The sequence below is a fragment of the Vigna umbellata genome, chromosome 4 (genome assembly GCF_029865625.1).
Source record: "Vigna umbellata cultivar VRB3 chromosome 4, Vumbellata_1.0, whole genome shotgun sequence".
NCBI lineage: Eukaryota > Viridiplantae > Streptophyta > Magnoliopsida > Fabales > Fabaceae > Vigna > Vigna umbellata.
The window spans coordinates 11,383,571-11,400,357 of NC_142168.1; the positions used below are offsets into that span (position 1 = coordinate 11,383,571).

The 16,787-nt window shown below is 34.6% G+C and overlaps 2 protein-coding genes and 1 pseudogene across 8 annotated transcripts in view; 2 read left to right on the forward strand and 1 right to left on the reverse strand.

Moving 5' to 3' along the window:
• The first annotated feature begins 424 nt into the window (after positions 1 to 424).
• LOC124847047 (protein DOWNY MILDEW RESISTANCE 6-like) lies at positions 425 to 3,496 on the forward strand (annotated as a pseudogene).
• A 7,547-nt stretch (positions 3,497 to 11,043) lies between these two features.
• LOC124847046 (receptor-like protein kinase FERONIA) lies at positions 11,044 to 12,782 on the reverse strand. The gene is made up of 2 exons (XM_047324432.2): positions 11,901 to 12,782; positions 11,044 to 11,819 (listed from the first exon to the last, which is right to left on the reverse strand). The coding sequence occupies exons 1-2, from the start codon at positions 12,529 to 12,531 to the stop codon at positions 11,278 to 11,280; spliced, it is 1,173 nt and encodes a 390-aa protein (XP_047180388.2). The 5' UTR covers positions 12,532 to 12,782; the 3' UTR covers positions 11,044 to 11,277.
• Positions 12,783 to 16,223: 3,441 nt separating this feature from the next.
• LOC148199227 (importin beta-like SAD2) overlaps positions 16,224 to 16,787 on the forward strand; it is a 66,910-nt gene continuing 66,346 nt past the window's right edge. For 3 of the 7 annotated variants that reach the window (XR_015785615.1, XM_088111764.1, XM_088111765.1), the window contains exon 1: positions 16,230 to 16,550. Coding sequence is in view for 5 of the 7 variants with exons in the window: in XM_088111764.1 (XP_087967890.1) it covers positions 16,461 to 16,550 (90 nt within the window). In the remaining 2 variants the exon portion in view is untranslated. Of the gene's footprint in view, positions 16,551 to 16,787 lie in introns of all 7 variants that reach the window. The other 4 variants (XR_015785616.1, XM_088111763.1, XM_088111766.1 and 1 more) reach the window with 2 other exon arrangements.

Below are 16,787 nucleotides of genomic sequence, written 5' to 3' on the forward strand. Positions count from 1 at the left end.
TAAACAAATTAAGCATTTAAACCTTTATTTTAATTTATAATCATTAATATATTTATGTTTTTTTATTATAATCAAATAAATACATTTTAAAAATATTAAAATAATAAACAAATTAAATTATTTAATAATTATATTAACGTAAAAAAGGTCTATTATCATATTAATCTAAACATAATTAAAAAATTCATTTATTTCTTTTTTATTTTCATCACATTCAAACCATTAAACTTTTTATGATATTCTTCTTTTCGTTTCGTTTCTTTTCTATTCTCTTTCCATCCAAACAAAACTTAAAAGTTGAATTGACGACAAAAGTTTAATTCTTCTTTCTTCCTATAAATCTGTGTGTAATCATTTAGCATTTTTCTGCTATTATATATAGTTCGTAAGAGCATCAGTGCCACTCATGCTGTCATAACATATCATGGCCGAGAAGCTGGTGTCTAGCTGGTACAATCTTCATTCTTCGGTGCCATCATCATATGTGCAACCACCAGAAAGAAGACCTGATAATGCTGTTTTCGCCTCTGGAAAGTTAGTTCCAGTTATTGATCTTGGAGGACATCATCGGCCTGATATCATAAGGAATATCTTAAAGTCCTCACAGGATTATGGCTTTTTCCAGGTTCATATATTCTTTATGCACTAATTTCCTTTCCTTCACTTTCTTCTTATTCATCACACGTGTTTCCCATAATCATGGATATTGGTTGCACACACGTGCCTGTAGACTTGGAATCTCTCATTTCTTGCAAAATGTACATACCAGTTAGAAATTATATCATGCATGTATCTGTGGTGTTGTGTGATATAACTATTTCTTATGTGAAACACTACCCATTTTGTAGTCTTACGTGATGGTCTTGATTTTACTGGATTGAGTTAAGTTTAAAATCGTCTCTTTTAACATATATGTATATTTGGTTAATCTGAAACTGTGAAAAACAAGGTAGGTTATCAACCATGGAGTTTCCAAGGATGTATTGGATGCTACACTGAATATTTTCAAAGACTTCCATGCCATGCCTGAGGATGTGAAGATAAAGGAAAGCTCTAAGGATCCAAATGGAAGGTGCAAGCTCTACACAAGTAGCGGAAGAGCCACCAAAGATGTTGTTAAGTATTGGAAAGACTCGTTAACACACCCATGTCAACCTATGGGAGAATTCATGAAATATTGGCCAGATAAACCACATGGATATCGGTAAATTAATTCATTTTTGCTTTGTTTCTTCTTCTTGTTTTCACTTAAACGTGCACGTTTCATCGTTGAAATTTTCATTCTATCTTTTTAGTCGATGGTAGATGATGTGCTGGTTAGCCTTATAATACCGATTTTCCTACAAACTTGTGGATTTCTTAATGGAATAGGATGTTAAAGCAACCGGCGAGTTAATGATAGTTGCATGATCATGTTATTTTTATACATATATAATCACCTGATATGTTAAAAATAATGAATAAGAGTGTCGTTATAGATAATTCAATTCACAAACAGTAACTGTCATAATCACTTTAATACGTTAATATGGACTTAGATGAGTTGACCCTTATTTTATGTTCTATAAAAAGTAAGTATGCTATGTAATATTCAGTTTTAAATTTTATTCCTTATATAAATAAACAAATTTAAAAACCTTTAATGAATATGTCAATTCTGGTCCCACACTGTTTTTTTTTGGTAAATAATGGTGTGAAAATGGATTGAACAACTCGTTTTATTACGTTAGATACTGCAACAAACAAGTACAATAATGTTCTAAAGAATCATATACATAAATTCTTAGAATAAGTGAAGTTTTTTCATCATTTCTGAAATAGTGAACTATAAATTAATATTATAAATTGTTATAAATTACTGATTGCATTCCTGTTGCAGTTGTTCGAGGAAGTAAGTCTGATTTTGTGAAGTTTCAGTGAAGTTGTAGGGAAATACACAGAAGAAGTAAGGAAAGTGGGAGTGAAAATCTTGGAGCTGTTTAGTGAAGGATTAGGACTTAACAGAGAATATTTGTGTGGAGGACTTAGTGAAGAGCCTGTAGTGTTGTCTCATTACTACCCTCCTTGTCCTCAACCAAGTTTAACCTTAGGAACATCCATTCACAAAGATCCTAACCTTATTACCATTCTGCTTCAACAACTAGGGATCTCACTGCACTTCAGGTCTTCAAACATGGGGAATGGATTTCCGTTGACCCAATTCCCAATGCCTTTGTGGTAAACATTGGGATTGTGTTACAGGTAATTTTTTTCTTCTTTTTTTTACTAAAAAGACTGAAAAAGATTATCCCAAAAATATTTATAGTAAAAAGAAACACAATTAATTGGAAAATTAAAAAGATAAACTAATTTATCATAGATGTTCTTATAAATTAGAAGGTTCCAATTGAGCCTGAATGAATGAGTGTTTATTTTCACATTGCATTTTTTTTAAAGAGTTGTATTAGGGTTAATATGTGTGTGGTTTCTAAACATAGGACGTGAAATTCAAATTGGTTCTTTTCATATATATTTTGATACATTTTAGTCTCTAAAATTTAAAATGAATATAGATATTTTATCTTAACGCATTTTTTTCGTCTTAAACAAATGTTTCAGATTTATAACTGGAATAATCAAATAGTATAAATAATTCTAAAATGTTAATCTAAAATATCGTTTAACACGTTAAAAAATTTAATTTAGTTGAATTAGAAAGATTATATTCAAATTTAAAGTTTTAAAACTAGTATCAAAGTTTCAAACAAATTCAAATTTTAAAGTTTAAGGATTAAAAAGATACTTAACGGATTATATTCTAATCCTTTGTCTTATTCCATCCATGCGTACAATAGATTCTGTCGAACAATAGATGGATTATTATTAAAATCCTTACAATGATTAGTTTGATCACCGGAAGCTAATCTTGATGATAAGTTTTGCATGACAAAGTTCAAATTTCTATGATTGCTACATATAGATTATTAGCAATGGAAGACTCATTGCAGCTAAAACACCGGGTTATCACAAATTCAAGCAGTGGGAGACACAGCGTTGCCTACTTCGTTAACCCAACAAAAGAATCCCTTGTAGAACCTGCTAAGCCTCTGATAAGTCCAACTTCTCCTCCAATGTTCAGATCTATGACATTTGGAGAGATGACTGCAAACTTTCTGACCAAAGGCTTTCAATTTGAAGAACAATTGCGGACAGTAAATTTCCAAAATTAATATGGAAAAGTAATGCAAAACTTTTAAAACGACTATATAAAGTTATGTCTCACTTGAAAGAATAAAGTTTATGTTTGCAATGTCGAAGCTTGTGAATGTAGTGAACATATTACACTTCAATGGCTTGTGGTCTACTTGTATTTTCAATCTTTCGTACTCTTAAGATTGAGGAACTCTTCTGTATTGAATTCAAACTTCTGTTTACTGTTAGTGTTCTGGCTAATGACCTCATATATATTGAGAATGTGAAATTAACTGAGCAAGAGATTGGTTTGTGTAAAATATAAATTCTCCAACTCTTACTCAGAAGTTTCTTGCTGTTAATTGAACTCATGTCATTATAAAGAAGAGGTTACAGAATTAGCTATTTTTTCTTTTGACTATAATAAGAATGCCATTTGTGGTGTTACAAGCAGCGAAAAACTGATGTAAAACAGTAAGGAGAATATACCGAATCTCATCAAAAGGATGCTACCAAATCTAAGAAATAAATAACAGAGAAATCTCAGATAATAATCCTACTACTGATGCAATGGCAGACAGGCTTAAGTTCAATAAGGTATAATAATTATTTTCAGTGCTGTTCAGATCCTTTTAGATTTTTTTTTCAATGAATAAAGACTCTGGTTTGACATGTACATTCAAGTTGCTACTTATTACTACTTATTTATTTTGTTGGCATGTAATTTGAGAGATCCATTTTGTGAAATCAACAGAGTAAGTGTTTGGATTGTGTAGAATACAAATTCTCTGACACTCAAGAACTCCGAAGTTTCTTACTGTAAATTTTCATTTGTCTTCCCTTTTGCTTCACTATTCCATTAATGTGATAACCGAGGACAAGTTAGAGAATTAAGAAGAGGAGTTCTATAGTTTTGCTATAATAAGTTGGCCATTTTGTTTTGTAACAAGCAATGCAGAAACTGACATAAAACAGCAATGGGAAAATACAGATACTCATCAAAATACCAAATCTTAGAAATAAAGAATAGAGAAATCTCACATATCTCCCTTCTCAGCATTTCTGACATTCCTCCATTTCTCGATTAATAAGATATTATTAAGATGGATGTATGATAACAGTTGAAAAACTGTTATTTTCATGCTTAAAAGTGATACTAAAAGCAACCTTTAGACTTAGAAACTAGCTTGAAATCATGCATTTTGTTTATATTTTCAGAAATAAGAGAGCTGGACAGGTTTATGCTTGATTTGAGTGTTTTTGTGCAGGTTTTGAGGTGAATTTGGTGAAAGAAGTGAAGAATGAGAGAGAGGACATTAGAAAAGACAAGAAAGAGTGCAAAAAGAGAAGTCGAAGGCACCGCTCAGCGGCAAACTACCGCTGAGCGGCACTCAAGAGGTGGCGTTGGAACCGCTGAGGGGCAAATGGCCGCTGAGGGGAAGAAAGAAGACGCGTAACCACCGCTGAGCGGTAAATGGCGCTGAGCGGCACTTTTTGGGCTTGGGCTTTTGTAATCTTTTGTAACTCTAGATTAGTATATAAGGGCTTGCACGTCCTATAGTTAGGATCTTTGGCAGAAACGAGGCAAACACTCTCTCTTTCACCCCTTTGAAGGAGGATCTTGGATGCTCAGGCTACCTCTTCACCTTTATTGGGTTTATTCTTTCATACTTTCATTGTTATTCATCTAGGTTCACCATGAATATGGTGAACTAAACCTTGTATGTTTGTTGGGGAATCAATGTAATCTCTTGAAGCTCTCATATATGGATTTGTTGAATACATCTTTGAATTAAGACATATGCTTTCTTTTCATCATTAGTTAGGGTTTTTCCTCTTTGCTCAATGCTTGCATTGTTTAACTCATTCTAATGCATGATTATTGGTTTTGTTGATACGGACACGTACGGGGAAATCTAGATCCGGGGAATTTCTCCCAATATTTTACTGACAACATTATATTGGTTGCCTTAAGCTCCTGCGGTAATGAACTAATCATTAGGAATGCTAGGAATTGTATGAACTATTTGATTAGGGAGAAGCCATCTAGAATGGTACATTAGTGAGTGGCATTAACAATGATGATTTGAATGTTGAATTCCTAAAATATATGAGAGTGGATGAGATGAAATTGACCCCCAACAACATATTCATTCATTTAATCCATTGAAAGTGTTTATCTTATGTCTTTGCCATTGATCAATTCATGCATACATGTTTATTTTCGTCTTGCATATTAAAATTTCAATCATTGTTTTCTTAAGTCTTAGCTAATCAAGAAATCACATAACTAAACTAGGCCGTGAGTCCTTTGGGAAGAACGATACTTGGTCTTACCAAGTTTTATTACTTGAACGATTCGGTCATACTTGCCGATTGTGAAACAAGTTTGTGACATCATATTTTGGTGCTTACAAATTTGTCCATCAAGTTTTTGGCGCCGTTGCCGGGGACTCGTGGTTTAACTGGTTAATTTGTGTGATTATTGATTATCTTTGACTTATTTTTTTATTTTTAATTTAAATTTCGAATTTTTTTAATTTTATTTTATTTTTCTGTTTATATTTTTCAGTTTGTATTTTATTTGATTTTATTTTATTTTTCTGTTTTCTGTTTTTCTGTTTTCTATTTTTATTTTCTGTTTTTTTATTTTTCGGTTTTTATTTGATTTGATTTTATTTTAGGTTAGATTAGATTAGATTTTTTTTTTAGGTTAGATTTTATTTTTATTTTTTTAGATTAGATTTTATTTTATTTTATTAGATTTTATCTTTTTATCTTTTTAGGTTAGATTTTATTTTATTCTTATTCTATCTTTTAGGTTAGGTTAGATTTTATTTTATTTTATCTTTTAGATTAGATTTTATTTTTTAGATTAGGTTTTATTTTATTTTATTTGATTCTATCTTCTAAATCTCTTATCTTCTTATATCTTTTCAATCTTTATTTTCTTTTCTCTATCTTTTTGTGCTAACAATTGTTTTTAGGGTTTTGTGCCTAATGTCTGCAGAATGCAATTTGGTCAAGAGTTTAATTATAGGGGCACTCAATTCTACCAAAGTAATCTCAACCAATGGTGGGAACCTCACTCAAGCATGGATCAAAGCCAATTTTGGCAAGCTGCTGGACAATTTGAGAACCAACCACAACAACAATGGCAGCAACAACCCTTTCTATCAGGAAGTTTGGATAGGTTGGAGGACACCCTTCAACGATTTTTGAAAAATTCCGACTCTACTCAGAAAAGCATTGAAGAATCATGTAAAAGAATGGAGATGCAACTTCGTCACATTAGTCAGATATTAAATGATGATGTTAATACTGATGTTAACCTTAAGGAGGAAGGGCAAGTCATTATCACTGAAAGTGACAAGATTCTTGATGAGGAAAAATTAGAGGGAGATGAGGAAAGGGTAGAGAGAAAAGAGAAAGAAGAGTTGAGTGAGAAAGATAAAGATGAAGAAAAAGAAAAAGAATTGGTTGAGAGAAAAGAGAGAAAGAAAATTTGTGTGAAGATAAAGAAGTTGAGGAGAAAAAGAGAAAGGAAGAAAAAAATAAAAGAAGAGAAAAAGAGAAAATTTAGGGAGAGAAAAAGGAAGAAAAAGAAGATGAGAGGAAAGAAGAAGAAATCACATGAAAAATCACATCCTCATCTAAAGAAGAATCATAGGAAGGAAAAGAAATTCAAGTGCTTTATGGAAATCTTCAAGAAATTGGAGATTAAAGTTCCTATGATTGAGACACTGCAACAGGTTCCTGGTTTGATCAAATTTCTAAAGAAGTTCAGTAGAAAGAAGAAGAAAAAGAAGAAGGAACATGAGCTTTATTGGGTCAAGCTAGTGACGTTAAAAGAAGCGCTTGCTGGGAGGCAACCTAGTGGATTTACAAACTTTTGATTTGGTTTTGTAATTTATAATTTGTGAACATTATTCTGGACATTATTTTGTTGGATCTAGCATCTACTGAAGGATGCTAGGTGATTAAGTATCTACTGAAGGATACTAAGTTTGTAACACCTACTGATGGGTGTTGGTGAGAAGATTTTGCACCTACTGATGGGTGCTGGTAAGTTTGAAACACCTACTGATGGGTGTTGGTGGATTTTGGGTCAGGCTCGTGACGTTAAACAAGCGCTACCTGGGAGGCAACCCAGTTGATTGATTGTTTTTGTTTGTTTATTTTAGTTAGGGTTTGCATAAGCATTTTTAACATTGAATTGCAGGGAACCTATGAGGGGTATGCTAGGAAGGCACGTAGGTCAAGAAAAGAAGGAGAAGGGCACATCACGAAAGTGCCGCTGAGCGGCAATTACCGCTGAGCGGTACTATCGCAGATGGGCTTAAGTTCCCCTTAGCGGAACCCGAGCCCATTGGGGTATTTTTAAACCCTAAGCTGCGCGTTTTTATATTCTTTCAAGCTCTTCTCTGCACAAACACTCCCACATACCTTCTCTTAGGTTTTCCACATCTTTTTACTCTTCCCTCTTAAGAAAATTTCTCTTCCACTCACTTGCTCACTAGTTTTCCATCTAAGTTTGGGGTTGGGAGAGAGCATCATTGAAGGGGCTGATTTCTTCATTATGGTTTACTAATGCTTAACAATGTATCTTTTGGTTTTGTGAATTATGTTTGATGCAGGGATGGCCTCCTCATCGGGCAAAAAGAATCAAGACTATAAGATCCAAGAAGAAGGAGGATACAGAGGACAGCTCAGATTGAGGAGGAGTTGAGATAGCATTTACTGATGAATGCTATCATAACTAGAGCAGGACTTATGCTTTGTGTGGTTTAAGTTTTCTGAACTTATTTGTTTTTGTTTTTAGATTAGGGTTTGATGTACTCTATTGAACACCTGGTTTGTTATGATGGTTTGCTATTAACTGTGATTGTGTGATAAGTAATGCTTGATGATGCTTATTGATTGATTGATGTTGAGATGATGTGCACATTAAAATGCTTATACAGGTGATTCACAAGCTTTGTGAACAAATGCATAATATCATGATTGTGATTGTGAAATTAAGCAGGATGTGCATGTCAAATGTGAATGAGCTTATATGTGAGGTTTTGAGCTCCAGAGTTGTTATTGTTGAATGCTATTACTTTGAAAGCATGAATGACTTTGCCCAGGTTTTCTATGATTGAATCAATTGCTTGTTTTGCATCATATGATCAAAGGCCGTGTTTTTGAAACCCTTTTTATTGGCCAAATTCATAAAGTTAGCCTTCTAAAAGAGAACACGTTGTGTTCTATCCTTTGAACCCTTAGCCTTAAATATACACTGAACACCCTTGATTGAAAATCTTTACCTTGAGTTAAGTAGAAGATCTTGTGTGGTATTGTTAAATGTTCAAGTTTGGGGTTATTGGGGAAACATGAAAAAGGAAAAAGCATTGAGCTAACAGCTAAAAAGTAAGAATATGCAAAGAAAAGAAAAGAAAAAGAAGCAAAGCTCAATGCAAATGCAAAAGCAAAGGCAAAAGAAAGTTGGGAATGAATAAGAAGATTGTGTTGTTATGACTCTCTTAACTCAAGGATTTTGTGATCCAGAAAAACCAATTTTCTTGTTAGCCCAGCCACATTATAAGCCATTGAAAAGTCCTTGTGATGATGCATGCTTGTGAATGTATTTGATTGTGGTTAAATGAAAGGCAAAGTTGATTCATGTGACATTGTGATAGTGGAGTGAATGAGTGAAACACTTTACCTCTTATACACTTGTGTGTTGAGTGAAACACTTTACCTAGTGAGGAAAGATTCCATAAGCACATGAACATCTATGCTTAATTGATTGATCATTCATGAAAAATAGCATTTGTTGGAACTTAAATGACTTTGTGAACACTAAAGCATGTGCACATCTTGAATTAACTCTCGGTCATAAGTTTGAGTGAAGTTTTTACTTATCTTGAAAATAGGATTTTGAATGAGTGAATCATCATATGAATTGGTTGGAGATGGAGTTACATTTTGTTTGCTTGAGGACAAGCAAAGTTCTAAGTTTGGGGTTGTGATAACAGTTGAAAAACTGTTATTTTCATGCTTAAAAGTGATACTAAAAGCAACCTTTAGACTTAGAAACTAGCTTGAAATCATGCATTTTGTTTATATTTTCAGAAATAAGAGAGCTGGACAGGTTTATGCTTGATTTGAGTGTTTTTGTGCAGGTTTTGAGGTGAATTTGGTGAAAGAAGTGAAGAATGAGAGAGAGGACATTAGAAAAGACAAGAAAGAGTGCAAAAAGAGAAGTCGAAGGCACCGCTCAGCGGCAAACTACCGCTGAGCGGCACTCAAGAGGTGGCGTTGGAACCGCTGAGGGGCAAATGGCCGCTGAGGGGAAGAAAGAAGACGCGTAACCACCGCTGAGCGGTAAATGGCGCTGAGCGGCACTTTTTGGGCTTGGGCTTTTGTAATCTTTTGTAACTCTAGATTAGTATATAAGGGCTTGCACGTCCTATAGTTAGGATCTTTGGCAGAAACGAGGCAAACACTCTCTCTTTCACCCCTTTGAAGGAGGATCTTGGATGCTCAGGCTACCTCTTCACCTTTATTGGGTTTATTCTTTCATACTTTCATTGTTATTCATCTAGGTTCACCATGAATATGGTGAACTAAACCTTGTATGTTTGTTGGGGAATCAATGTAATCTCTTGAAGCTCTCATATATGGATTTGTTGAATACATCTTTGAATTAAGACATATGCTTTCTTTTCATCATTAGTTAGGGTTTTTCCTCTTTGCTCAATGCTTGCATTGTTTAACTCATTCTAATGCATGATTATTGGTTTTGTTGATACGGACACGTACGGGGAAATCTAGATCCGGGGAATTTCTCCCAATATTTTACTGACAACATTATATTGGTTGCCTTAAGCTCCTGCGGTAATGAACTAATCATTAGGAATGCTAGGAATTGTATGAACTATTTGATTAGGGAGAAGCCATCTAGAATGGTACATTAGTGAGTGGCATTAACAATGATGATTTGAATGTTGAATTCCTAAAATATATGAGAGTGGATGAGATGAAATTGACCCCCAACAACATATTCATTCATTTAATCCATTGAAAGTGTTTATCTTATGTCTTTGCCATTGATCAATTCATGCATACATGTTTATTTTCGTCTTGCATATTAAAATTTCAATCATTGTTTTCTTAAGTCTTAGCTAATCAAGAAATCACATAACTAAACTAGGCCGTGAGTCCTTTGGGAAGAACGATACTTGGTCTTACCAAGTTTTATTACTTGAACGATTCGGTCATACTTGCCGATTGTGAAACAAGTTTGTGACATCATATTTTGGTGCTTACAAATTTGTCCATCAATGTAGTTTCTGTCTTAGGGGAAAAAAATGACATTTGCAACTTCTATACTAAAATCAAAATGTTAGAAACAGGGGTCGCAACAAATGCTACAAATATCTCAATACTTAGTTCAGAAGAATCACTGTCTACCACCCATCTCTCTATCTCAACGTTGTTCCTTTGTAGCATCTATCTCTTAGGCCTCCCTCAGTCCCTTTTATCTCTCGAATCATGATATGTTAACAACTTTTTTTTAACAACTTTTTGACATTAATCTGTTTTAAATATACGAACCAAAAAAATAATGACACATAGTCTATTCAAAAAGTTGTTAACATATCATAGTCCTTTACTCATACTTTCTACTTTGATGCTTCTGCTTTTTCCTACTTCAATACTTAGGTTTTTGTATTTTTTGTAATGGAAGGCTACTAGAAGTGTACCGTGATTTATATATACAATACATCTTCATACATTGTTGTTAAGAATTTTGGAAGTGTAACAAAACTACATATAATTAAAAAAGTTGGAAGCATGTATCAGAACAGAAGCCACACTAGTATCTAAATGCTAAAATAGTTTCAGCTTACTATAACTTTTTTCAACAAAAACAGAAACCTTAATTTCGGTGATCTTGTCACTTACATTTCTCAAGTATCACGTACTGTTTTTGTTGGAATACAAGTGTGAGTCTAAGTCCTACATTGGATAGAAATGAGAAAGTAGAGCAGTATATAAAAATAAAAAACCCATTAACCCATTGTCTTAATGTTTTTGATAAAGAGTGGTGTTGATCCCTTATATAGTTGACTCAGGTGTTATTGGTGTTCCTGTAATCCACAGGAACTTCCTCCTCAATAGACCCACCATAGGTCGCTCATCTGGTTCATACGTCAAGCAATTTATCATGACTTGCCAACAATCTGGTGCAATCTTTCCTTTGAGAAACGTCAATAGACCCACCAGTTCCACTTCAAGTGGAATAATGGTTTTGGACAATAAGGTATAATCACAGTTGGAGTTTGTGATATCTGCTTGTTCCTGCATCGATAGAGCGTGCTCAAGTTGCACCTCTACTTCACCCATTGTAGGTCGCTCAGCTGGTTCATACTTCAAGCAATTTACCATGACATCAACAAACACTTGCCAACAATCTGGTGCAATATTTCCTTTGAGAATCGGATCAATTTTCTCCTCAATAAGGTGGTTCTCCGGAAATTCTTTTTCAGCCAGGGTTCTCCTGCACACAACATCGAGTAGAACCAAACCAAATGAGAAAACATCCCATTTAGCTGTGATGGTACCATCGTTGACCAGCGCAGCCATGAAGCCCCAAGTACCTATGAGAAAGAGTATTAACTTAGTTTGACCCACGAAAATTCATTGCAATGAGAAAGCTCATACAACAGAATAAAAATTACCCATAACATGCTCTACATTGATTTGCTTCTGCTTTGACATAAAACGTGATCCCTGCAGGCTAACACCAAAACCAGAGAGTTTTGGCTCCATGTGGTCATCCAAAAGGATGGTATTAGGACCTAGGATGCAGTGAAAGATGGTACGTTTAGCTCCGGTGTGAATGTAGTGTAGCCCACGTGCTACTCCTATGCAAATTTCTAGCCTCTTCTTCCATGATAGTTTACCATCTTGTAGTTGTTCGTCTAGAGATCCATTGGACATGTACTCGTATACAAGAATCTTCTCATTTTCGTGGTTGCAGAATCCTATAAGAGACACACATCTGGGGTGATGAAGCTGACATAACAATTCTATTTCCGTGTTGAACGCTTCCCATCCTTGATCCTTAAATCGCTTTATTGCGACCGTGTAATCAGAAACCCCATTATGCTGTAAACAGCCTTTATATACTTCACTAAATAATCCACGTCCTATTACTCTGTTTGTATCAAAGTTATCGGTGGCTTTCCTGAGATCGATGAGAGAAAATTGATGGCACAGTTCTTCTATTAACGATGGAAACTGTCTCCGAGATGAATTTGTATTTGTTGTGGGCTTCGAACAGCACATGCCCAAACAATTCAGAAACATAGTTCCAATTTGTGACACCTGCTTGCTTAAGTAGTTTTCACTTGTCACTTACCATAGACATTGAACTATGCTACTCCTCATTCGTTTGGCTTGAGAAGAATAATAGGGTTGGGTTGGAATCTCGCCAAAATAAGATCCCCTAAAGTTTTTAACAAGGCTGTGTTCATTTCTCACCAAGCATTCATTTCAGATATTGTTTGCTCTAGTTCAAAGACTGGGACCTGCATATGAAAGTCTGACTTAGTCAAAATGAGAATAAGCATAGTCAAAATGAGAATAAGCAGTTGGAAAAGTTCAAAGACTTTTATTTCTAGAAATGTTTACAGAGAAATTCATCCAACCCAATATGGCCGTAGAAAAATTAGGTAGATTCACCTAGTGATATAGTTAGTGATGGTAAAAAGGGCTCGACGGATTAGCCTCTCAATTCGGCAAAAAAAAGGCAGGATAAACTTTTTAACTCGGAAACCTAAACCAACCTAGTTAGCCTGGTTCGGCATACCATTCCTGCAGGTCATTCGAGTCAGTCCGTCAATCGACTAAATTAAAAAAAATTGGAACTTGTAACATTTCATATTAACACAATCCAATAATCCAGTCGAAATCTAGGTCAAGGTCCGATAGAACTCGACCAAAGTTTGATACAACTCAACCAATATTTGAAACAAGGTTTAATACATCATTTGCTTCTTAGTTTTGGACTTTTTGCTCAAAGTTGTCCTACCTTTTAAAAATGTTTAGTAAGGTTCCATGTTTTGTTAAAAACTTTTCAAAATGGTCCTTTTAACTTACAAAGTTAAAAACATAACAGTGCAATTGCCTTAGTGGCCAAAAGTGAATGATGTGTACAATTTTGTAATACGTGACACGTTTGATATATATTAAGGTGTAAATTTTAAAAATAAAATTGAATGACTGTGGAAAAAGTTTAACTAAGGGTTAAATAAAAGTGATCTTCAATTAGGTTAGAATTCATTCGCGATTTGGGGTTCAAGAATTTGGTGAAAGTAATCTTCAATTTGGGTTCATGGTTCGTTGAAGATGCAATTGGAAGAATCCCGCCTGCCAGCAACCCGTTTTAGCATTCATAATCTCTCTTTCTTCATTCGATTTTCAATTCAACCACAACAAAAGAGAGAAGAAAACCTACCGCACCCACCTCCATCTTCTTTGTGTGAGGTCACTACAACACCACCTTCACCCACGACTACACTTTTCTCGCCTCGCCGTTAACGTCGGAGCCGGACGTGATCGTCGACATTGCTGCATCTTTTCCAAGGCACGTCGTTGGCCATGAGCTCCACCAACGTTACCACTGACCCTTTTTCTCAATTATTGTTCAACTTTCTTCCTCCTCTTTGAATGAGTTTTTTCTGGTTGTGGGTGTTTGAGGTGAACAAGAAGACAACGATGGGGTGATGGTTGCTGAAATGTTGGGAGAGAGATGGAGTTTCTGATTTTTTGTGAATTGCAAATTGGCAATTAGGGTTTTTGATTTTGCACATGATTTTGTGAATTGTGAATTGAGATTCTAATTTTGAAAATTACAATTGGGGCTTCTGATTTTACACATGATTTTGCACAAATTCTAACCCTTTTCTTTTACTTAATAACTTCAACTTTTTAACATTTCCACATACCTTGCCAACTCAATTCACCTCACATTGTCACACAATCAAAAATTGTACACATCATTCAGTTTTTGCCACGGAGGCAATTGCACCGTTATGTTTTTAACGCCGTAAGTCAAAATGACCATTTTGAATCGTTTTTAACGAGATATGTTACTTAATTTTTTTAAAAGGTAGGACGACTTTGAACAAAAAGTCCAAAACTAGGAACCAAATGATGTATTAAGCCTTGAAACAATTAGAAAACAACTCGTTTCAGCCCTTTCAGCTTGAAATAAGCCTGCTAGTTTGTCGTTAGCTCGTTTTCATGTAAAAAATAAAAAATTCAGCCCATTTTCATATGATATTAAACTTTGGATGACAAAAAAAACAACCATGCCAACCTCGTAGCCTAACAGTGGGCCTGTTAGGATAAAATTAAATATCAAGGTTTATTTGCAATTCCGTTTCTAGTTTTAGTTGTTTGGTAGTTGTTTAGTTTTTTTGTATAATATACTCAATTAGTATTATTCGATTAGTGTTGGTCAATATTATTTAGTTAGTGTTCACAACCATATAATAGCCTATACAATTCAATGAAAATACACAAAGTTACAATTTAGATTATATGTGTTTGAAATTATTTCCCAACAAATTGGTATTTGTTCCTGAGTGTCTGAGTGAAAAAATAGAGAGCAAGTTTGCTTGAGTGTTTGAGGAAGAGATAGTGAGATAGCCAATCTTGTAAACAGTATGTTCATGTCGCAGTTGACGAAGAAAGCCAGCTATGATAACTGAAGTCTGCAGATGAAGACTCTTCTTGGATACCAAAACGTGTGGAATGTTGTTGAGAATGAGTACTAAGAACTGGCGGAAGATGAAGAAGAGACGATTGCCCATATTGCTATGAGAAAATGCGAGTAAAGGACAAATTGGATTTGTACGTATTGTACATAGCTGTGGACAAGTTCGGCTTTGAGAAGATAGCAAAAGCTACATCTTCAAGAGAAGCGTGGGATATCCTAGAGAAGACATACAAAGGGATGATCATATTAAGCAAATCCGACTTCAAACTCTCATAGACGAGTTTGAAAACTTTGAAGATGAAAGAGAGAAAACGAGTAGTCGAGTACATAACTCGGATGGAGACCGTGACAAATCAACTCGGCAGAAATGGAGAGATAATGTCTGTCAGCCGAGTTATGAGAAGATATTGAGGTAATTCACAAACGACTTAAGAACATAATTTACACCATTAATGAATCCAAGGATTTGTAATTGCTCTTAGTTAAAGAGCTTGTCGGGTCAAACACTCGAAAGACTATACAAATTTATATCGCACTCGAAAGACTAAAGTCTATGTTTGCAATGTCCATGCTTGTGAATGTAGTGAGTATATTACACTTCCATGGCTTGTGGCCTACTTGTATTTTGAACCCTTCGTAAGATTGAGGAACTTTTCTGGAATGAAGTAAAATTTTTCTGCTTGTCTTTTAGTGTTCTGGCTAATGACCTTATATATAGTTGGGATGTGAAATCAACTGACAAGAGATTGGATTGTGTGAAATATAAATCTCCAACACTTTATAGCCTGAAAATGCAAGGAGTTTATGTTATTGTTATGCAGAGAGAACAATTTATAGCCTGAAAATGCAAGGAGTTTCTATCTTTACCAGTTTCTAGCACACGATTATTATGACAGCTTCTGTTAAAATAAAAAATGTTGGAAGCTACACAAGTATCTAAATTCTGAGCTAATTTCAGCTTAATGTAACTATTTTTTACTAAAAATATTATTCTAACCTTATTCTGGTGAACCTAGTCTCTTACATTTCTTGACTATCATATATAGTAATATAACTAATATAAAGGATAAATAAAATATAAAACAGACAATAATTAAAATAAAAAAATGAAAAAAGAAAGAAAAAGACAATAATTAATAATGTAACTTTGTTAAAAAAAAAAAAGAAAAACTAGAATATCCTTCTTTCTGGCGATATTTACTTACCTAAACATGTTGACACTGTGTTGATATTTTATTAGGTTTATCTCGGTGCGAGTTGCATGAAACAAATTATAAATAGAGAGCATTGACATGCTATCACACTCATAAATAGTATACGGTGATAACAAAACACAAATCGGAAGCCACTTACTCTGTTCGATTCTCGTTGCGCTCGCCTATCGCTCGCGCTCTAAACCCAAGAGGACCCTATTTCTAGGGTTTATATCTGAACTTGTAATCGGTTTCGGAATTGTTAGATTGCGCGCTGATCGGAGTTGGTAGCGGAGGTTTTTTGATCGAGTTTTCGGTTCATGGATCTTCCCAGTCTCGCTGTTATACTCCAAGGCGCTCTCAGTCCCAATTCAGATGAACGGAAAGCTGCTGAGGAGAGCTTGAATCAGGTGCGACTCCTTCCGATTCCTTAATTTTCTCCCTGATCAGAGTTTTCATTGCTTTGTATTTACTTGATTCACTTCCGGTTAGTGCTTAAGAAGTACGGATAGTTGTGAAACGTGGTGATTCTTTTAGTGTCTTCTTGGGTCGTCGGTTGTTGATTGAATTTTGGTGTACGGTTGTTAATTGAATCTAGCAGCGCTTTGATTTGATAAATTTAAATTTGGCTGTGTTTCTTGATGATC